The sequence below is a fragment of the Phocoena phocoena genome, chromosome 7 (genome assembly GCF_963924675.1).
Source record: "Phocoena phocoena chromosome 7, mPhoPho1.1, whole genome shotgun sequence".
In the NCBI taxonomy this organism is placed as follows: Eukaryota; Metazoa; Chordata; class Mammalia; order Artiodactyla; family Phocoenidae; genus Phocoena; species Phocoena phocoena.
Window position 1 is genome coordinate 71,967,382 of NC_089225.1, and position 23,151 is coordinate 71,990,532.

At 35.0% G+C, this 23,151-nt stretch overlaps 1 protein-coding gene across 1 annotated transcript in view; it reads right to left on the reverse strand.

The window, feature by feature from the left end:
• The window catches only part of STAT4 (signal transducer and activator of transcription 4), an 83,110-nt gene that overhangs the window by 20,882 nt on the left and 39,077 nt on the right, over nucleotides 1–23,151 (reverse strand). The window contains exons 3-13 of the mRNA XM_065880470.1: nucleotides 17,396–17,494; nucleotides 14,260–14,352; nucleotides 13,259–13,337; nucleotides 10,385–10,470; nucleotides 8,727–8,878; nucleotides 6,967–7,125; nucleotides 6,072–6,164; nucleotides 3,521–3,580; nucleotides 3,202–3,219; nucleotides 3,022–3,115; nucleotides 1,180–1,224 (exon numbers count right to left, since the gene is read on the reverse strand). Coding sequence (XP_065736542.1) covers nucleotides 1,180–1,224; nucleotides 3,022–3,115; nucleotides 3,202–3,219; nucleotides 3,521–3,580; nucleotides 6,072–6,164; nucleotides 6,967–7,125; nucleotides 8,727–8,878; nucleotides 10,385–10,470; nucleotides 13,259–13,337; nucleotides 14,260–14,352; nucleotides 17,396–17,494 — 978 coding nt within the window. The remainder of the gene's footprint in view (nucleotides 1–1,179; nucleotides 1,225–3,021; nucleotides 3,116–3,201; nucleotides 3,220–3,520; nucleotides 3,581–6,071; nucleotides 6,165–6,966; nucleotides 7,126–8,726; nucleotides 8,879–10,384; nucleotides 10,471–13,258; nucleotides 13,338–14,259; nucleotides 14,353–17,395; nucleotides 17,495–23,151) is intronic.

Consider the following 23,151-nt stretch of genomic DNA (forward strand, 5'->3'; position numbering starts at 1 on the left):
AGGCTGTGATATTTGGCAAATCGTATCTTTAAGACACGATTAAGGGAATGAAGAATTCTTGGAAGGGAAAATGTAGAGCATAAAACCTGTTGTGATGGACCTTTGTGGTTTTGTGGAGTGCGCTAGATTGACTGCAGTTGAAGGCTGGATTTATAAAGTGCTTTTTTTCTTCCAAATAATTCAAAGGGATTTCTCATAGGAGCTGTGACTATAAAGCCAGGAGATTGGATCCATACCAACCATACTAGAAACAAGCCTCACTGCTTTATAACTGCATCATGTAGGTGGTCTTACATATGCAGTTCCTCTGAGCAGCGAGCACTGGGAATTACTACTCTGATCTCTCAGAGGAAAAAAATGCAATATTTTTCCATCAGATCATTTGCCAAGGATCACATTTTTGGTCACTGTCAGAATGGACTCAAACCCAGGTTTTCTAATTCCAAATATGTAGGGCATAAACATATGCTCTAGTATCTAGGTCAACTAAATAGCTGATTCCCAAAGCCACTTCCAATCCAGGATTTGACCACTCTATTATTTATTGACTCAAACTTGAACACTTGGGCTGCACCAGTTTGTTCTTTTAATCAATTCATCTAGTGAAATGCCAACTTTAATATAAGAGCAAAGTAATTGATACCATAAAGTAATAGAACTGTTTTTCACTTGTGATTTTCACATACTGGGTCACGATGTTCAAGACTTACCTCTTATCTGTGGAAAATGAGTGATTTTAAGATATTTTATAATAAAGGACTGACTAAAGAAATTATAGCAATATAATGCAACCACTTTAAATCATGTTCTCCAAGAGTATTTAAGTTTATGGAAAGCTGTTCACCTCACATTGCTATGTGATAAAAAAAAAAAGCAGGTTATGAAACAATGTGTATATATACTTTCAAAGTATAAAAGTCTAGATAAAAGATAAAAGTCTAGAATGATGTGAACCAAAATATTAATAGTCATTTTCTTAGGAGGGTGTTACATGCATTTTCTGTTTTAATAACAAAATTTCTTATACTGTCTGCAACTTATTGAGCTTTACATGTATAACTAGAGAAACATGAATTTGACTTTATATAAAAATATAAAGGGCAGCTTAAGAGCTTTATAAAAATAAGACATTATAGGATTATTACCTAGAAAGATTCTTTTGGAGAAAATATTTCCTACCTCATTTCCTTTGTTTCCAGTACTAGACTTCATTTCCTTTGGTTGCTTTGTAAAAGAAAACAACAGTATTTAGATGGAGAAGCATTATCAGCTAAATATCAAGTTGGGGTTTTCTTGGCCGATAATTTTGACTTCTAGAACAGTAACCGAGATGTTTTCTAACTCACTGAAACCTGATGTGACATAGCTGCCCGGATTCAACAGAAACGAGCTTCCTGTTTCATCTCAAGGTATGCCACTTTAGGAACTGTCGCTGAGATAAGGGAGCAAGCTGGCATAAGACTGTATTTTTCAGTCACATTTTGGAAAGAGGAAATCATGCTGGGATGTTTTAGAATCTATTCAGCACTCCTTTGTACCTGACAAGTATCATCTGAGCTCAGCCGTGATGATTCTCAAAGCCTACGAAATCAAGTCTAACACACAGGCCTGGGGAAATAGACAACGGGGCAGCGTGCCACATGGCACAGTGAGCTACTAAATGCCATGAGAGCAGGAGATACAAAAATGTTCATGACATAGATTACTTAATGGGAAAAAAAGGACAGAAAACAAATTAGTGTGTACAGTCTGATCCCACTTAACAAAAAGAATATATATATATATATATATATATGAATGAAAATGTAAAAATAAATATGTTATGTCAAGGTGTTGGGATCATAGGTGGTTTTTAATTTTTTCTCTGATTTTCTATATTTACTTTTGTATTAAAAAGTGATTAAAGTATTATGTAAAAGATAATATATGTGAAAATGCTTAGCAACTAGAAAAGCACCATGAAAACTAAGGTTTTGTTATTTTATATATTATCTCTGCTGGAATAGAGACCCATCACTTTTTGGTTTGTTCCTTGTCCTTCCTTTTCCAAGTGACTCTTTTGGAAGACGGAAGGGCCTCTTACGGCTTCACTTATTAGCAAACATTGGCCATTATTGAAAGTTCCTTGAAAATAGGAATTGAACTTAAGCAAAAAGAGTTCTAGTTATAAGGATGTATATGTCATCACCCCTCATTACATTTTATTGATTTAGCAGTGTCATATAGAGAGATTCAGTTACAAAGAAATGTACTCTTCAATACTGAAGACCAAACAAAAACAAAATAAAAAATGAAAACCAGCATAAATTTATGTATGCAGATATCTCTCTGTTACCATAAATTTTATCTTTAAGGAAGTAGACTTTTAGAGACTGCTTCAGTGGTGCCCCAACATTCAGGTGAGGTACCTCCCAAATGCTGATAAACCAGATGAGCAACATGTTTTTGGCAAGACAAGCAGGGTCTTTGGGAATCTAAGAACTATGCAAAGAATTAGAAAGAAAGCAGGAAGAGAACTCTAGGTTAAGAGGAAGTGGTAAAAGCAAGAAGTAACAGGATGAGGCTGGGTCAGAAGCTTTCTAGAAATGCCAAGGCAAACTGCAACTCACACCCAGAAACATCATATTTCCCCAAGCTAATCCTCCTAAAATGAAAGAGCCTTTAGCCAGACATGTCATTATTGGTATCATTAGGGAGATTTAAAACATGAAACCAGGAATGCCTATCGACTGTAAGACAGATTATCTCTGTCAGTATTACCAAAATATTTTAACTAATTAAGACATATATTTAGGTACAACATCACCGTTGTTAAGAACTCACACCTTCAGAGTTAAGGTTCAGAGTTCTTTTTACCATTTAAAATTCTTCAATGATGGCATGTTTTATGTCTCAATATGGCCCTTAATTTGCATAAGAAACACTAAAGAACAAAACACATTAAATTATAAGGCCTATTAGTTTAAATGTGTCTAATTTGGAGGAGAAAAAAAGCTTGTGTAATTTTACTGCCAAACTCACCAAATGCCGAAATTCTACAGAGAGACTCCCACTGGAAGATTCTTCAATGGACATGGCTTTGACGTGAGTTCCACAAAGCACAAATCTTCGATTGCTACAGAGAAAATCTTGGCTATTTACATGGTCTCAGGTAAACTATATTTATGAGAACAGCCGAAAATTCTAAAGTAAATGTCTTACCTTAGAGTTGAAACATTCCTGTAAAACCAAGAAGATTCTTTAAAATGAGTTATTTAATAGATCTAATAACAATTTTTCTATGATACTTTAGGGGATAGTATATAAAATTTCATTTCAAGTCTTTACAGTAAAATTTTTAAAGTAAGTCTTCCTTGGCGTTCTGTTAAATGTTTGAACTTCAAAGTCAAATATCTGAAGTACATTGATATGTAACGTTAGAGAAGTACATTTAAAAGTTTAAAATTATTCTATAAAATAAGGACAGTTGTTTTTAAAAAGTCTTACATTTTCATGTTTCAAAATGAAATTAGAAACTTACTTGTCAATCGATGCTTTCACCTTTACCTGATAGTTTAGTTCTGGTAATTTTATCAATAGTCTGGAAAGACACATAAATAAAGAATTAAAGATAAAAATTTTAATGGCTAAAAGCCTTTTTATATTTAAAGATTTAACTATATTTACAGTAAGTACATATAAATCAAACTCACATTATTTCCAGTCATATGTTAGTGTGTTTTTAAAATGTCCAATTACTCTTTACTTTGCCGTGTTACTAATATTGACATCAGCCACTTAATATAACACATACTTGGAAAGTATTTCCATATTATTTCAGTTGATGTGTGTTGGATAACACATTGGCTAGGTCAGAAAAATAGCTATTTGGGTTAAATGTATAAAAAAAAATTTTGCAAGTCTATTAATGTGGCTCCATTTTATTCTCATATTATAAAAAATTTGTAAGCTTAGTAAGACTAAATGTTTTGATAAGTGTTTTATGGTAAAATACTGATAAAGACTAGGACTCTGGTAGAATAAGGAAAATTCCACTTCAGATGCATTTGCAGTCTTTAAAGACACTATATTTAAGTAACAGCAAAAATGTTCATAACTAAAAAAGACCTAACTTCAAACAAACAAATGATCAAAGGTCAGAATAACAATTCCTTTAATTCCTTCTTGTGTCAGCCCTCCTTCACTCCTTAGCTTTTCCCAACTCATTAGAGAAATACAGTCATAGATAACAGACAGCCCAAACAAAACAAAAATAATGTAGCAAAGGTTCCTTAAAAATCCTGCCAGGATTGGTTTCAGGGCTTGGGATATAATAAGTGTACAGCTGTTCGTAGTGAGGGGTGAGGAGGTCATATGGAGTAAGACAAGATGTTTTTCCCCTCTGCATTCCTCTCTATCCTATTTCAGGAAGGATCGCATTCACTGTAGGATGCTGACGACAAAAGGGAGTCCCATGTCACCCCCTTCCTTTGAAACAGGAGGATGGAATGCTATGGTAGAGAGGGGTTTTAGGGAAAATCTTGAATACTAAGTAAAGGATCATCTATCAAGACAGTGGAGGACAGTGTACAGAGAAGAAGGATGAGGACCGAACAGTTAGATGGAAGAGGAAGGCAGAACACCTAAGCCAGGGACTAATGGTCTGTGCCTCTGGCAATCAGTTCAAACACCACGCCATTCAGGGACCTCTTCCACTCAGAACTTTTTGCTGAGCAGTCCCTAATCATCTTCCCCTTCGTCCCACAGAGCATCTTAGACTGAACATAACATCTATGGGGGTGTCTCAAGGAAAAGCAGCATATATACCACCCTTCTATTTCCTTTTAGTGTTACAATTTTCTGGGCTACATAGAGATGTGGGGATGAGGAAGGAACACCTTCTGAAAATCATAAAATTTTAAAAAGGGACCTGGTCTCTGCCTTTTTTTTTTGTTTGTTTCTTAAAGTCTTGGTGCAAATTCACACAAAGGAAATGATTAAGAATTTCAAGATGGGTTTCTGAAATGCAAACGAAAGACAAATGCCTTCCTTTTAAAAGTGAAGTTCCTAGGTGATAGATGTCAACTTAACTTATTGTAGTAATCATTTTGCAGCTTATGTATGTCAAGTCATTATGCTTAAACTTATACAGTGTTGTATGTCAATTATATCTCAATAAAATGAAACTAAACTAAACTTAAAATGGGGTTCCAATAGTGATCTGTGATCAGGGATGCTATCATGGGATCCTAAATCACCATCTATCATGGCATCACCACCTCTAGTACTAGTCTGGAATTTCAGCTTTCCAGAGGTGACCTAGTGATTAGAAATGTAAAGCTTTGGGACTCAAGAGATTGAGGCATGATGAAAATCTTTGAAAGTTTGAAGTCAAACTCATTATTTTAAGAGTGTCATTAGGGAACACTGTATGCTTTAGTTTGCTCATGCAAATGAAAAGGATCAGATACATAGATAAAGTGGCAACAACATAATCATTTCTCTTTAAATCAGGTACATAATAAGGATGTACTGAAGATCGTGGTGTTGAGATTTTTCATGGACCATCCAATAAGCTAGTTGCTGGGTGATAACAGGTGAAGAACGTTCCACTATATTTCCTGGATAGGATATTCAAACCCTTCCATAATCTGTCTCCAAATCTATCTACTCAATTCTCTCTCTCCCTGCTCCCCATGCTTACAAAACAGACCCAGGAAGTCATTATTTCTATAGTCTCACTCTCCCACGCCCCTGCTCTTCCCTCAAGGTCCTTCCTCAGTGACCACAAGGCATTCTCCAGGCTCCCCAGTTTTCTCTCAAGTCAGCCTTTTGAGCAATTAATCCCATGTTGTCCGATATTGCGATTTCATGCTAATAACTCTCATGTCCTCATCTTCATTGTTCTAATCTTTACAAGCAGGGCTCTCACCTTAATATTTCTGTGGGTACTTACCATAGCTGAGTGCTGGGTATGCAGGAGGTGCTCAGTAAAGGATAGTTGAATGAAAGGCACAATGAGAGAAACTAGCCTTAACCACACAGTGGCTATGGCATCATAAATATGAAATGATAGAATACATTCTGCCTACCTTAGCTTCACAGTAAACTGAATGAGAGTTTTAAGTACCATCGGCCTCTGAGGGTGGGTTGGCATGCATGGCTGTCGTTCAACCACAAATGAGCTGGGTTCAAAGGAAATAAAGTGCGTCATTTGAAAACACTGGAAACATTGACAGGCTGAAAACCACAGAGTAACAGGATGCTGTCCTCTTATAAAATCCAAATTTTCTACACTTAGAAGGCATTCAAACCCTTGTTAAGCTCAAATCTTTCCAAGACTTCTCATAAATAAATACCAGGAGATGGGAAATACCTAAAGACTGTCCCTAAGTAACAACACTAAATAACTCTTGATTGTTATAATTGGGTCAAGAATAAAAGCCCCAGTCTATTTTTATCATACTAAACATCAAGTAGAAAGTTAATTTCATGCCATTTTTGAGCTAGACATTAGGATTTCTGGTACATACTAGTATTTTTTTTTTCCTTTAGATGAGCTTATAAACATAAACATGTTCTCCACCCTTCATTTCTTGGATACGTACTTGAGAAGAAATCCTTGAAATCTTCTTTTCTAAAAGATGAAAAATGAACTTTGGGTGGGTGATGTGGTGGCTCATGAAAAACCGAGTTAGGTGGTGGGAGAAGTGTTGATGAATAAACAGTGAAGAGTAGAAATGTTTCTGGAACTGTCTGGAGCTTTATTCACTGCACCCTGAGGCTCACTGTTTAACACTTCCCTCCCACTCCTTCACCTGAACACCAAAACCCCAGCCAGGGTGTCCTCCCAACTCCACAGGACTGAGGCTCCCAAGAGGCATTTAAATGGGTAACATTTGACTTACTCCTTTTTATTTTTAATTGAAGTATAGTTGATGTACAATGTTGTTTTAGTTTCAGGTGTATAGCAAAGTGTTGACTTACTTCTTAAAAAGGGTGCAGATCAAGAAGGTGACTCTTTCTAGCAGATGTGTTCTTTGCAGTGGGATGGGATCCCCTTCATATGTCATTTTGGTAGACTGCTCCTCTAATTTCTCCAACTGCCTTCTGAGTTGGAACAGACTTTCTGCCAACAGTGTAAAGCTATCGAACAGCAAATGAAAAACGCAGATAGTTTTCCACTTAACAATCCACCATTTTAACTATTAACCATATTTAGCAAATATTACTAAATAATTATTAAATTAATTAAATTAGTCACTTAATTCCATTAAGGGTTAGTGACAGTTTTTATTTTAATGTTTATTTTCCTAACCCAGCTTTTTGCTAAAATGCATGATAGATGTTAACTGTTTTCAATGTTTTAAAATTTTTGCCTTCAGTTATAGATAAGAAATCATTTAGGAAATTTTGTCAACGTCTGGAACGAAATCCCTTTTAATTATCCTTTTTAAAAAGTCTGTTAAACACATCTATTTTAAAAATATTGCACTCACTAAAGAGAGCAAATTTAAAACTTTAAAAATACATGATATGAAGAATGTTATGTGTAAGAATACTGAAGAAAAAAACAGTATGACCCCCCCATATATATTTTTTACAGGTCCTAAGTATTAGCCAAAAAATTATCAGTGGATCTTCCTGGAGAAAGGTATCTGCTTAGAGTTTTACCTTGGATCTTACCTTAGAAACAGAGGTGGCAGCTTGGGCTGGAAGTCTGGGAAGGAGGGAGATTGAAAGGCACACAGAAGAGGCCTCCAACTAAGAGGAGGCAGAAGTCTCATGAGACTTGCTAAGTCCGTGTGCCCTGACAGCAGCTCTTTCTACTGAAAGTTTATTCCCCACATAACACTGTAGAAAGAACTGCAAACCCCCTACTGAATTTGGTATGAGCACCATTATCTGCTATGCTCCCTTTGTTTACCTTGTTTTCACAACAACAGAGTACAAAGTATCTCCCCAAGGAAAATCAATAAATTTAAAAAACAGCCCAGTTACTTTTCCTGAGAAGTAGGCCTGGCAGTGCAGACCTTTTAGTGCAAGGGTGCCCAGTTACTGTGCTTTTTCATTGGATTGGATTGTACCCTTGGAAAGCAATTTTAGATTTCAACTGAAAATTTTCCTTCTTTTTCATTATATTTTCTAATTGTTCTTTCACTCACATAGTTTTCTTTTACATTGATGAAGGGGAAAACCAAAAAACATTTTTTTAATACAAAGGATAATATCTGTACATAATTGCATGTATGCATGTGTACACAGGCAGGGGATGCCATGTTGTATTAGCCATTTGAGATTTTTTCATTTAAATACAAAAATAAATCACTTTGTTGAAAACACAAAACTAATATTTAACTCTGACACCTTAAGATACACATTTTAAAAATGAGATATAGTGTTTGGAGCCAGTGCTTCTCATGCCCTTCAAGAAAGTGTATTTATTGCTGATTTGAAAAAGTTCATTTGAGTCTTTTAAGATTGATATATTAGATAAGAAAATAAGCAATTCTTATGCATTCTATAGATTTATATAGATGCTTTATTTTTCTCCCCAAAGGGATGGAAATTAAGAACACTCAGACAATTACATCCATTTGTTTTCAACGGTAGAGTTCCAGCTGCTAATAAGCCATCAATAAGCTGAATGAATTGACATTTGGGTCTAAGCCTGTATTCTCTGGCTAAGCGACACTGTTGTGTACTTCCTGTGGTTTTCACTAGAAACTAAATTCAGTTCATTTTACCAGTTTTGGAGCTGGTCGAGCCCATTGTGGAGTGGACCTCCGATGCAGGCGACTTGCTGCCGCCTCTTCCAGTCTTGCAGCTCCTCCACCAGGGTGCTGTTCATTAACAAGTCCGTCTCATTCACTATTTGTGTCATCTTACTGAGGGCTTCCTGAAGACAAAAGTGACTACTGAGAAGATTCTTAAGACACACAACCAAAGTTACTCATAATTTAACCTATAAAATAATTTGTCTGACCTGGGAGATAAAGCCTTGGTTAAAATTTTGACCAAATATTTTACCAAATACTACCTTCTATCTGCCATAGCACTGCCTTTTCAAATAATTAAATTATTGCCATTCAATAATGTCATGAAGAAAGAAGCATGACCATAGTTAACACTCTCATAATAGCACAAAATACTCTCATAATATCATTTACTATAAGTAGGTTGAATTTGTAACTCCTGTGACAATATTGAATCCTGTAGTCATAAAAGCCATATATCTGCTTCTTAAAAAGCCATTTATAAATTGAACTTATATTCTTATAATTATGTTTATGCATTTATTTTTAAATGTACTGACTAGAATTTAAGCCTTTCTGTGTTAGTTTTTAGTACCACTTTATCTGGGTTTGGGGAAGCATAGTGGGAAAATATAACTTTCAAAGGCCTAGGGATTAGAAGATGGGAATTTCTACCCTGGCTTTGCCACAGCTATGTGAATTTGGACAAGCCATTTATCTTTGTTGGGACTTGATCTTCTTCTCTATACAGTCAGGTGAATGGACTGAATTATTTCTAAGATTCCCCCTCTCCTTAAAATCTTATTCAAAGTAGAATAAGATGGCATGCATAAAATGTATAGCATAGATTTATTATGCATAAAAGCATTAAGTTTATCTTGGGTTAAATATATACATATTTAAAATCTGATATATAACTGTTTAAGTTTATAATTAATTTAGGGTGAAAATAAATTTTACATTTATTTGTGCTTACACAAATTCCTGCACAAAAAGATGAAGCCAAACTTTTAGAAATAAACTATTGATTTCAGTGACTGGTTAAACTTCAACGTGTCTATTTTCAAGGAGAGGTAGAATTGAGAGATATTTCTCCTCTTTCAAAATATTTTATTGAGCCAGAAAATTTTCTTCCTCTCCTTGGGAAGAGGTTAGATTGAACATGTTCAGGTCTCAATGGACTCTCCTGAAATCTACAGAATTATTTAGCACAATGTCATTTTTCAGAATAGAAACTGGGACACTTATTTCTGTAACAAAGTTTTAGTAGTCGTCAAGTAATATTTCAATTATACATGTGCAGTAGAACCCACCCCAGCATATTAAGTACAGCAACTAAAACAGTCATGTCTGAAATAATGGCAAAAAAAAAACTGGGTAAAATGTTCACCTTGAAATTAATGGTAGCTACAGTACCTGTACCACATAAGCAGGATAAATAGACTCTAGAAGGGTTCTGCTTTGTAAACTTAGGTGAAGAAGCATGGTAAACAGTATGATACTCTTCCTAGAAACACTGCCTTTTATTCATTCAGCATAAATGGAACTGATAAAATCAAAGAGCTTAATTTCAGAGCTTTATCTAGTAGGACTAGATGTAGAAAAAGGAGAAAAATAGGCAAAAGGCCCAATTAAAGCTCTTCACTAGCCTTTCTTTTGAAGTCCAGGCTGTTCAGCATTTCCTGCAGAGTCAGAACTTCCTGATTCATTAGGGCGCTGTTCTTGTCACCCTGATCTGTGAAGGAAAAGAGATCAGACTTACAGTCCTCTCCAAGGCGAAGCTCTCTGTCCTGAAAGCCAAAGCCAGCTGTAACCTGCCATCCTAAGATCCCATGATGCAAGAGCCTAAATGGGGCCATTAGTGATGAGCTTAGAAGTAAATCCCTGGCTGCCAGGAAGGATTACATCCAAGCATGCCAGAGATGAGCTCTCTATCTTACAGATCTTGAGAGAACACCATTCTTCACACAATGTTCCTTTTGGGGGCAGGGAGAGAGGAGAATATAAATGTTTTTATAACGGATTCTTTATTAGATCATCTCTACATTTATAATGACCTTGGTTGGTTGGGATGTGTAAGAAAGAAAAGGGGCCCTTCTTTGCGCCTATGATTAAATCATATTTGACCCCTCCTGATGCCTTTACTCAATCTCCTGGAAGAGTTGCCATTTTATAGTACATAGTCTCATTAACTAATAAAGACTAAATCCTTTGCTTTCTCTTTTTCTTTGCAAAACAGGCTAGCCTCACAGTAAAACCAGAAGAAGTGGGAAAGAGTTGCAAATTAAGAAAAATCTCTGACTGAACAAAACCCAAAATGATTTATCCTCTTAAATGACAGATGTACGATAAACACTGTATTATTTAATTTGAACTAAAACTTTATTGGTATATAGTAAGTGACTGCTTATACCAACTGCTCATCTCTATAATAAATGAAGTTTTGGAATGCTGATCTGAATTGTGTTATTGTGAAAAGAGGCCCCCGAACAATGCTGTGGCAAAGTCCTCGACAAAATAGCACTGATTTCCAAGAAGTCATTTCTGGTTGTATTAATTCACAAATTCACAAATTCCTAGATCCCATATGTAGCAAAATCCTGCTTATATGGTATTTTATCATTTCAAAACTTCACTAGCTAATACTTTCCAGTCTTCACCAGCAAAGATATAACTTGTTTCCCATGTATCTTTCATTTCCCTTAAAACATTTCCTTTCACTTATAATCAACAAAATATTTGTTGATTAAGTAATAATCATTTTTATTCTTCATAATGCTTATGAAGCACTGTAAGATACTAAAGTAACTCTAATTGTAATATACTAAGTTCAAAATAATTTTACTGTTTTAATGTAAAACAGTATATTTTAATGTATATTCTATTTCATAAAATTCATGGTTCACATATGAAATTTAGGCTGAGGCTGCTTTCAATGAATTGTAATGCTTGATTAAATGTGCAGTTGTTCTAAACCTTTTAAGAATCATGGACCCCTTTGATAAGCCAATGAAACCTGTGTTTGTGTCATTTCTTCCAAAGGAAAAAACATTGTACATACAATTATGAACATATTTAATAACATTTCATGGAGTCAAGACATCCTGAAGGTGCCAGAAGGACATGTCACATCTCACTTATGCCAGGAAAAACGAATATCCTCTCTTTTAAATCTTAGATGGAAAGTTAATAAAGAATTTGATCACAATCACCCATACTACTTCCTTCCAGATAAATTTTTTTTTTTTTTTTGGTCCGCGGGCCTCTCACCGCTGTGGCCTCTCCCGTTGCAGAGCACAGGCTCCGGACGCGCAGGCTCAGCGGCCACGGCTCACGGGCCCAGCCACTCCGCGGCATGTGGGATCCTCCCGGACTGGGGCACGAACCTGCATCGGCAGGCGGATCCTCAACCGCTGCGCCACCAGGGAAGCCCCCAGATAAATTTTAAGCTAACATTTCAGTAGTTAAGGATGATTCTGTAAATCATCTGTACAAAGAATTTATATTTAATGTGTTTTTCAAAATTATTTTAGAATTACAAAAAAGTTACGAAAATAGTACAGAGTTCCCATATATCCTTCATCCAGCTTCTTCTAGTGTCTTAGATAAGCATAGTACAATGTTCAAAGCCAGAAGATTAACACTGGCACAATCCTATTAACTAATCTAGAACTAATGAGAATTTCTCCAATTGTCCCACTAATTGCAACACACTCTAAATGTTATTACTTGTAAATCTTAGATTTTATAAATGTTATCATTCTTTCCTTATATTTCTTAAAAAACATCAAATTGTAAACAACCTCAATATTTAACCACAATGAAACAGTCAAATAAATTTCAGTGTCCTTACATTTTGGTATTTATACAATTATTGATATTATGTTTTGAAGATTTTTTTATATGAGGAAATACATAAAATAAAACTTTAGCTTAAAATGCTATACAAAAAACTATGTACAAGATGATTTCAATTTTTTCGTAAATAAATAGATATGTATGTATTTGAACGTGCAGGAAAAAGGCTGGAGGAAAATATACTAACATTTTGACAGTGTTTATATCTAGGTAGCAGAATTTTGTGTGATTTTTAATTTTGTCATACTTTTTTCTACTTTCTAAATTTCCTACAGTAAGTCACATTTCTACTTTTAATTTTTAAAAATTATATTAAAAGACTCACCTAGAGATAATATAAGTAATTTCCTGATCATATTAGACAATTATTATTACTTTTCTTAGTTGTGATAATGATATTTTGATTCTATAGGAGAATGTTCTTACTTTTTGGAGATGCATCCTGAAATAGGGGTGATTTCACATGAGCTTCATAATTTACTTTGAATCATGGGTAAAAAGATATATTTATATGGAGAGAAAAGGAGGAAGCAAAATAAATTAACTTCTCCTGCACACTCTCTTCAAAAAAAGGGATCAATTTATCAATTCTGCAGCAAAGACGAAACCCTAGTCACATTGCCTTTATGTCCCTATGTGGAATTATAGACAAAACAAAAACTTACCCATTGTCTGAATTGTTTTATACCTGTAGTCAAATTCATCTTGCAGATCTTCTAAATATTTGGTGTCTTGTTCTGTCATCTTTTTACAAAGAAAACATACTCTTTTTACAATTAAGCACGTCAATGCAACAACATCATCCATCATCAGTATTTCAAAATACACAGTTTGGTGCTTGCAATCCCCAGTAATATCCCAGACTAACTATACAGAATCTACATTTCTAAAGCGCTAATGCCCATGAACGTTGAATAGCACTAGAAGAACCAGACTGAAGTTGCTCTTCCATTTTCTCTTCCTGAGTGTTTGCAAATTTCAGCATCTTGCCTCTCATTTCTCAGTTAATTCAAATGATGCAACTAATATCTTTTTTATCGGAGAGTATGGATACATTTTTCATTTTAGCTCCATACAACTCTGTATTAATGTACCAACTATCTTTTTGCTTAAAATCTCCATTCTCAAACGATATAGTTTATGACAATTGAGTCTAAATTTTTTTCCTCTCTACCTCTTAGAAAAAAAATATCTGTGGCTCCTCTGTGTTTCCTGTTCATTTCTGTCTTTGAGATTTTTACTTTTACTCTTCTCCAAACCTGGTGACGTTTTTCTGCTCAGATATAAAGGTGTCAAGATCTGAGCTAAAGGTTTTTCATACAGTATTATCTCACGTAGTCCTCACAACAATCCTGTTACAGTGGTTATCCTCACTTTACAGATGAAGAAGCAGAGGTTTAGAGGTGTGAAGCAGCTTACTCGCCGAAGGTCACATGGCTTCTCACTGATGGAGTCTGGTGTGGAAACCCTAATCTCCAGTAAATTGAAGGTAAAAGCTTCCCTCAAAGAAACTTTTTCTAATATGAACGTACTGTGTGAGAGATATTTATCTTATAACAAATTACCCTATGATTTCTGTACGCACTAACTTTGGGCACACAAGAGAAAGATGCATAGTATGGCGACAACAGCTAGACTTTCCTGGTGTCTGTAAGAGTTCACTCACCTGCACACTATTTTTAATGGCAGCCACTTTGTGCTCCACATTCCTCTGTCTTTCTGAAACTGAAGAACTTTGTAAGGATTTCTCCAGAGGTCCCTGGAAAAACAATGTCTTGAAATTTCGATGATGTTGATAAAACAGGTTTATGAAGAATGCAGTATATGTAATATACTTTGAACTGAGGTATGGATGAGTATGATATGAAATACTCTACAGCCATTAAAAAACATGCTGTAGAAAAACATTTAATGACATACAAGTAGTGTTAAATTGTTAAGAAATAGAGCAAATTATAAGACACCATATGTTTGTGATCTCTGTTGCTTGTATATGTATATATATTTATACTTATTTATTTATTTACAAAAATCTGGATATATGTATAGACATGTAAATTCAAGTACATGTGACCTGAAGCACACACATCCCAAAATATTATCATGTGCTATCTTTGAGCAGTAAAATTACAGATGATTTTATGGTTAAATTTTTTTCCCCTAATTTTCTATAACAGACCCATATTGCTTTTGAAATTTTATAATATGAATACATGTAATTTAAAAATTAGTATAGTGAAACTACATTAAGTTGGACTTAAATTCAGAATTAGGGATGTTGAATCTGTCAGGATGAGATTTATTTTTACATTGGAACAAAGGGAGTTTGCTAAAGAATATGTAAAAATGTTAGGCTGGTTAAATAGAAAGGCTAACCAGCTACTCCAAGCCCCATTTCTTTTTTTTTTTTTCATATTAAGTATGATTTTATAACTTTATTTTTCATTCTGTAACACGTTGTAAACAGCTTTCTGTGTGATTAAATGTATATGAAAATTATGATTTTTAACAGCTGTATTCATTATGTTTGGAGCTGTAAGGTTAGTGGAATGTTGTGAAATGTTTCTGTTGGCTGCACAGAAGGACAATATTGTTTCCTTCTTTTCAAAGAACTCTTTAACAGTAATGTGTTCATCTGAGGATCTTAAATTCCTTTTCTAAATTCTAAGAGTAGCTTTCTCTTTGATTTATTCTCATGTGTGACATTCTGCACACATCCTTCCCACCACCTGAGTTCAGGTTTCCTGGTCTCCAGCCCCCTTCCTTCTCCTTCGCCCTTTACCAAACTTCAAAGGCAAGTCTGGAGATGTCAAGGCTCTCCCATTTTGCTCACCACCAACTACAGTAAAGTCCAAACTCTGGTGCTAACCACTTTGGGCTCCAAATGTGATCTAGCTTCATTTATGCTTTACTTTCCCTAGTGGGGGAGAAGCCTCTATGTCCCAGGCAGGTAAACGAAGAAGCAACCCTTTCTCTTCCCCCTTATTCTCCCCACTTCACCCCAAAGGAGAGGATGGTTTATAGCAGGGGTTCCCAACGCCAGGGCCATGGACCACTACCAGTCTGCACTGTTAGGAACCGCAAGCCCCATTTCTTGGCCACTCTAATAATCTGGCATTAAGTTCCTTAGATATAACGTTTATGTAGATATCTAGAGTTGAGAGTTAGAATGTCAGTAAACCCTTCACCTTACACTTGGATGGGGACGTATGGTTAGAAAGGATGATGACTTGACTAAGATCTACAGCAAATCAGTGGCAGAATCTCAAGTGGAACCCAGGTCCTTGACTGTCAATCAAGTGTTTTTTCAACTACATCACATTCTTCAGATGGGTAAAGCCTTTGTAAAATTCACTCTCATTTTGGCCCCCATTATTTGTATTTGTGTGTGTATCTCCCTATATTTGTCTACTGGTTCAAAATTTACAAACTAGTGTTTCTTTTGTGGTAGTATGTAGCACTAGCAGATTATTTGTGGAATGATTTTGATGAGCATCTATTCAAATAAATGTTTCTAATTTGCCTGATACCTGACATATGAAGAGAACAACAACACCACACACACACAGACAAAACGACTAGAGATAAGAGGGCTACGAAAAAGGACAGCTCAGAATATATATGAGAATATCATATATTAGTAACAGCATCTCAATGTTCACCCAAAAAGCACTGAATCAAACTATATTTACTTTAGAAACTCACTAACTTTAGATTTTAAATTAAATAAAGGTGATACCATTCTTCTTTATCATCTAAAATAAGAGTAAGTTGTTAAAGCTTCATACGTCTCTAAAAACAACCATAACCTGACAGCAACTAAATCTGAGAATTTTTAATAGTTGAAAAAAGATACTTTTCTTGGATCTTCAAAAATAAATACACTAGGGCTTCCCTGGTGGCGCAGTGGTTGAGAGTCCGCCTGCCGATGCAGGGGACACGGGTTCGTGTCCCGGTCCGGGAAGATCCCACGTGCCGCGGAGCGGCTGGGCCCCGTGAGCCATGGCCGCTGAGCCTGCGCGTCCGGAGCTGTGCTCCGCAGTGGGAGGGGCCACAGCAGTGAGAAGCCCGCCTACCGCAAAATAAAAAAAAATAATAAAAAAAATACACTAGTGTGATTTACTAACTTATAGAGTGTGACATGTGGAAAGTTGATTATTCACACGCTCTTTCCTTTTCAAAAGGATTAACTGCAAAAGTATTCCCAGGGACTTCATATTCCTCTATTTATCTTTGATGGGGGCCCTGAGTTCATTCAGCATAGTGGGATAAAATATAATCTAAAATATTATTGGCAAGGCAAAGCACACTGAAACAATAAACAAGCAAATATTTATGGAGTTTCTGTAAGACAAAATTCCTGCTCGTGGAGTAGTTTGGACTTGTGGGGTAGGAAATTGGGAACTACTGAAGGGTTTGCGCAAGATCAATCCCTGAGGATAAACATGCTGAGAGAAACAGAGCCTAAATGGTAGTTAGGAATTCAGCCCAGAGGTGGTTACTCTATTCCTCAACTGATATAGTAAGACCACGGACCAGAGTGTGAGCAGTGGAAACAGAAAAGGATGTATAGATAGGATTCCAGAAACAAACTCTAGAAAGACTTGGTAGTTATCTCAATAAGGAGGCAGAGAAAAGGAACTATTCAAAGATAATCCCAAGACCTTGATTCCAAGTGACTGGAAGGATGACGGGACCATCAGCATAGGTAGAAGAAGATGGCTGGAAAGAAGACTAGAATTTCTGTTTCAGAAAAATTGAGTTCCAGGTGATAACAAGATTACAATGGAAGAAAATGTTACCTGAACAGGCATGTTGGCTGCAGCCAATATTCTCCTCTCTTCCCTTAAACAATTTGAAATGACCACAGACACATGCATCGGATTTCCATGAAATTTTCCCTGAAAAAAAGTGAAAAACAACACAAAATCTTCAATATATACATCACTATTTGCAAATCAAAAATAATCTCCAAATAAATATGTGAAATCATTTGGGATTTGTTTCAACAACCTATTCTATTATAAAACCACAGAAACTAATATTGTGAATGTAGATGCCTATGCAGCATATTGCTGTCTCTAAAAGTTATTTTTAATAATTAAAAATAGTTCTTGAGCACCTCTGTAGGAAAGGCCCTGAACACACACTCAGGAGGATCAGTTTACTTTGGGCTTAGGATAAGTTTTACAAGAGTTACTTCTTTGTAAATTATTATGAACTAGGGTGGTCCCAGCTGTTCATTTGTTAACTCTGTACTACATGGTGTGCCTAACGCATTTCTTTTGGCCCCTGTTTGGTGCTCTTCATGTCAATTAGCTCATAACTATATCAGTATGCTAGAGAGAAACTCTATCACACACATTTTAGCAACAATATTTTTATGACATCTAAGTATATACATTTTTTTATTACCGATGCTAATGGTTCAGATACTGTAAACTGGCAGCCTGTGGGTCTAATTCAGCCATAAGGTATGTTGTGTAAGTTGAAATATTGTAATCCCTTCAGGGGAACATGTACTACCCATAGTTTCCATAGTATCCAGCACTGAGTGACCTAGGCACTCATTTATTTTACCTGCCAGGCACCTACAGGTTTTCTTGGTTTACAGGATTAATTTGAAAAACACCATCATTTTATTCAGTAGTGTTAAACTTCTTTGTTACTAGACCCTTCCATGGCAGGATTAACAGGAAACACAATAAATGTAGACAAATGCCTTTATTTAGTTTCCCTCTGCCCTCCTGTCTGAAGGAGGTGCTAATTATCCATGAAATGGCCAAAGGGCAATAGCAGAAAAGATAAAAGTGGAAAATTAATAAAAGTAGATTATACAGACTAGTAAACCAAAGGGTCTTTCTTGGAAAGAAATGAGGTTATTGGTTGTAAACATTTTTAAGGCCTTGACCATGGCCACAATTTTATTAGATGATGCATTCTAATTAGCATTTCTATTTGCAAAACCAGGGCAAACACCAAGTATCTGGTTTCCTGCTTTTCCATATTCTATAGATTTTAAAACATTTTTCCCCTTTAAATGAGAACACTCCGAAAGAAAAAAACAAAATTGAATTGACAGAAACTCTTAAGGTAAAGAAATTAAAATTATCCTATTCATTAAGCAGGGATACCAAATTTCTGATTCCTGCATGCTGACAATTTCAGATTCTTCCTAGTTTGAATTTGTTCTTATTTTTAAATTTTCCCATTGATTTGTTTTCCCATATACCTTCCATTTAACTCACCAAGAAAAGCTATGTTTGCTCATTTTGCCTTTATTCTTAAAATATTCCACTGATGAAAATAAAGGGTTTCTCCCAGGGCTAATTTGGAGACTGCTATCTATGTAACGTTGAAAACTTTTCCTATCCAAGATCAGGAGTTCCTCTAAGATCCCAAAAATCACCACTATTTGTCTTTGTTTTTCTCACTGTTACAGGAGTTCTTCATTGTTGATTATCCAGATACTATCTTTCAGCATTTCTCAGCTCCTTTGTCTATACTTTTTCATTTTTCTTTCCTGCTTGAATTTCTTCTACCTTCCCTTTCAGATTTGGTTTCCCCCTTGTCTTGTGAGGTTAAATTATTCATTTTTTCTCCTTTGTTAAGAGTAAAGAATCACTATTGTTTTTATCCAGGCTATTTTTTCACTTTCTTTTTGCATTTTTCCTAACTTAGCTCTCACTTAAATGTATGAGATGAAAACATCTTATGGAAAATTGATCGCTATAGATTCAAAACCAAAGTAGCACTTTTTTTAATGATCAGCCTTTTAAAATTTATTTTTTATTGAAGTATAGTTGATTTACAATGTTGTGTTAGTTTCAGGTGTACAGCAAAGTGATTCAGCCATATATGTATAATTCTTTTCCATTATAGGTTATTACAAAATATTGAATATAGTTCCCTGTGCTATACAGTAGGTCCTTGTTGTTTATCTATTTTATAGATAGTAGTGTGTATCTGTTAATCCCAGACTTCTAGTTTATCAACCCCCCTCCACTTTCCCTTTTGGTAACCATAAGTTTGTTTTCTATGTCTGTGAGTCTCAAATTAGCATTTTAAATTTTCGTTATCAAAGATGTAGTTATGTTCACCTTTCAGTAGTTACCATGTATATGGACCATGGACACCCCCCCCCAAAAAAAGCACAAACAGAAAAACAGAAATAACAAAAGAAAACCCACCCCTAAGTGTGTGTTGGTGGGAGGAAGGACGGAAGAGAAATTGCCCTTTTTCTAGCGTGTGTCTGTCTGTCTTACGTGTAGGTACTGCAAATATCTTCTACTCTGTGGCTCTCTTTTCACTATCTCTTAGCGTCAATAAATAGAAGTTTTTAGTTTTAGTGAAGTCAAATTTATTAACTCTTCTGTTTATGGTTAGTGCTTTTTATGACTTAAGAAATCTTTCCCTAATCTACAGCCATGGAGATTTATTCCTATATATATATATATATATATATATATATATTAAGCCGTTAGAATTTTGCCCTTAATTGTAATTCACTTGGAGTTCTGAATAATGAGAGGTCCCTTTCACTTTTTTCTATATGAATATCAGTTCCAACAATATTTATTGAACATTCTGTTCTTTTACCACTGCTCTGCTGGGCCAACTGTCATAAATCAAGTGCCCATATATGGATGGTTTGCTTCTGACTCCATCCCATCTTATGGTTCTATCTGCTTTATCAACAGACCGTCTTAATTACTAGAGTTGTATAGTAAGTTTTTTGACGTCAAGTAGAATAGTTTTCCTTTGCATTTTTCACATAAATTTTGGAATCACCTTGTCAAGCTACAAACACACATACACACACACACAAGTTGAGAATTTGAATGGCACTAAATCTTTAGATACTTGGCATCTTTGTGTTCTAATCTATTTATTTAAGTCTTCTTTAATGTCTCTCTATTAAGCATTATAATTTTCCACAGAGATCTTATACATTTTTTGATAGGTTTATTTCTATGTAGCTGGTATTTTTCATAATGGATAGTATCTTTCTTTCCCAATTGTTTTCACTGGTATGTAGAAATATATTTGACTTTTATATATTGACTTTAAATCCATCAACTTTGCTAAACTCTTAATAATTCTAATAATGTACTTGTAATATCTATTACCAAGTCTAAAAATTCATCTGTAGATTGTTTTGGATTTTCTGCAAATACAAATCACATCTTGTATGAGTATTGATAATATTTTTTCCCCTTTTCATTTATCTAATATCAGTCAGAACTTCACCTTCATACTATGATTTATTTAGAAATGTATTGGTTAATTTCCAAAGATAGGGATTTTCTATTATCCTTCTTATTGATTGTTATAGATTTAAAAATTCTGATCAGAATAGATGTTCTGAACGACTTCAGTCACTTAAAATTTATTGAAACTTGCTTTGTGGCCCAGCATATAGACTTTTTGTAAATATTCCATGTGAGCTTGTAAAAAATGTGAATTCTGCAGCTGTTGGGTGCAAATGTCTTATACAAGTTTATTAACCCAACTTTGTTAATTGTTTTGTTCAAAAAATCCTTGCTGATTTTTTTGCCTCATTAATTTTATCAAATATTGAAAGAGGCATGTTAAAATCTAGTTTGTGAATTTTTCTTCTTGTGGTTCTTTCATACACATTCAGACTTGTTATGTATTACTAGTGAGTCAAATCTTTCAATACTATGAACCGACCTTTATTGTTAAGAATGCTTTTTGCCTTGAAACCAAAATATAAACTATGACATAATACTTATTATCACTTAGAATTTTTATTTCATCCTACTGAAAGAATTCTGGATTTACTTAAACATATAGATATTTAATATCACATATTCACATCATACCTATATAAAAGAGTAAATATACATGAAATAAATTGGTTATGTATTCATAAAACTTCTTTGCATATTTACAATTCAACTTTTCTGAATCTCTTTTCAAATTAGATTCATTGGCATTCATGTTTTTTCCCATAAAATAATGTCCTCTGGGCCATCAAGAAAGTCAGTGATGCAGCATTTCTTTAAAATGTGCACCACTATTACCTACATTCTGTGAGTTTTGATGCTGGCACTTCCTTGATTTTACCAGAAGTTTTCAACAGAAAGTTTTCAGACAAGAACCAGGACTCACTCACATTCCTTCTGCAAATGGTCCTGAAATGATTTGATGACTGAAGCATTGAGGGTTGTAGTGGCCTAGCCATACCATCATGATTCACAACCATTATACTTTTACATGAAATTAATAGGCAACTGTTCAGATACATGTCCATAAAGTCACTGAGAACTAGACTATATAGCAGGTTCCTAGATGTCTGTTCCAGAAGATGTCTAACCAATACTCTGTCAGCTCAACCACCACCTGTACTCTTTTGGTTCACTCCTAATATCTTTGAAGAAGTTCTTATTCGTAGACATTGCTTACAGTTTAAATTAAATATAGTGGTACCTTCAGCAGTTGTCAGCTAGGCATAAGATTACAGTGATACATTGCTTTTCATAATCCAAACTCGTACCCTTGATCCTTTTAAAGATCTTTTTGGGGAACCCTCTTACACTTTTGGTGGGAATATAAATTGGTATAGCCACTATGGATAACAGTATGGAAGTTACGGTTAGGGTTAGGGTTAGGGTTAAAAAACCCTAAAAAGCCTTAAAAAACTAAAAATAGAGCTATCATACGACACAGCAATCTCACTCCTAGGCATATATCTGGAGAAAACCATAGTTTGAAAGGGTGCATGCACCCTAATGTTCACTGCAGCGCTATTTACAATAGCCAGGACATGGAAGCAACCTAAATGTCCATCAGTATAGGAACAGATAAAGGAGATGTGGTGCATATATACAATGGAATATTACTCAGCCATAAAAAGGAATGAAACAGTGGCATTGGCAGAGATGTGGATAGACCTAGAGACTGTCATACAGAGTGAGATAAGTCAGAAAGAGAAAAATAAGTATTGTATAATATTGCTTATATGTACAATCTAAAAAAATGGTACAAATGACCTTATTTGCAAAGCAGAAATAGAGTCACAGATGTAGAGGACAAACTTATGATTACCAAGGGGGGAAGGGGAGGGTGGGATGAAGTAGAAGGTTGGGATCGACATATATACACTACTATGTATAAAATAGATAACTAATGAGAACCTATTACAGCACCGGGAACTCTACTCAATGATCTGTGGTGACCTAAATGAGAAGGAAATCTAAAAAAGAGTGGATATATGTATACGTATAACTGATTTGCTTTGCTGTACAGCAGAAACTAACACAACACTGTAAAGCAACTATATTCCAATTTAAAAAAATAATAAAATTAAAAAAAAAAATCCTTTTGCATTGACAGTGTAATTTTGTCTTGTCAAAGAAAACCACCTCCAATTCCCAGCATTACCTATTTGATTAAACACATATTTTAATTTTTCCTCAGTGGCATCATGCTGGAAGTTAAGTGCATTCTGTTCAAAATCAGCAGGACGTTTCTGATAAATGGATATTATACATCTTAATGATAATCCTGTGCAATGCATGATTCATTTACTCCA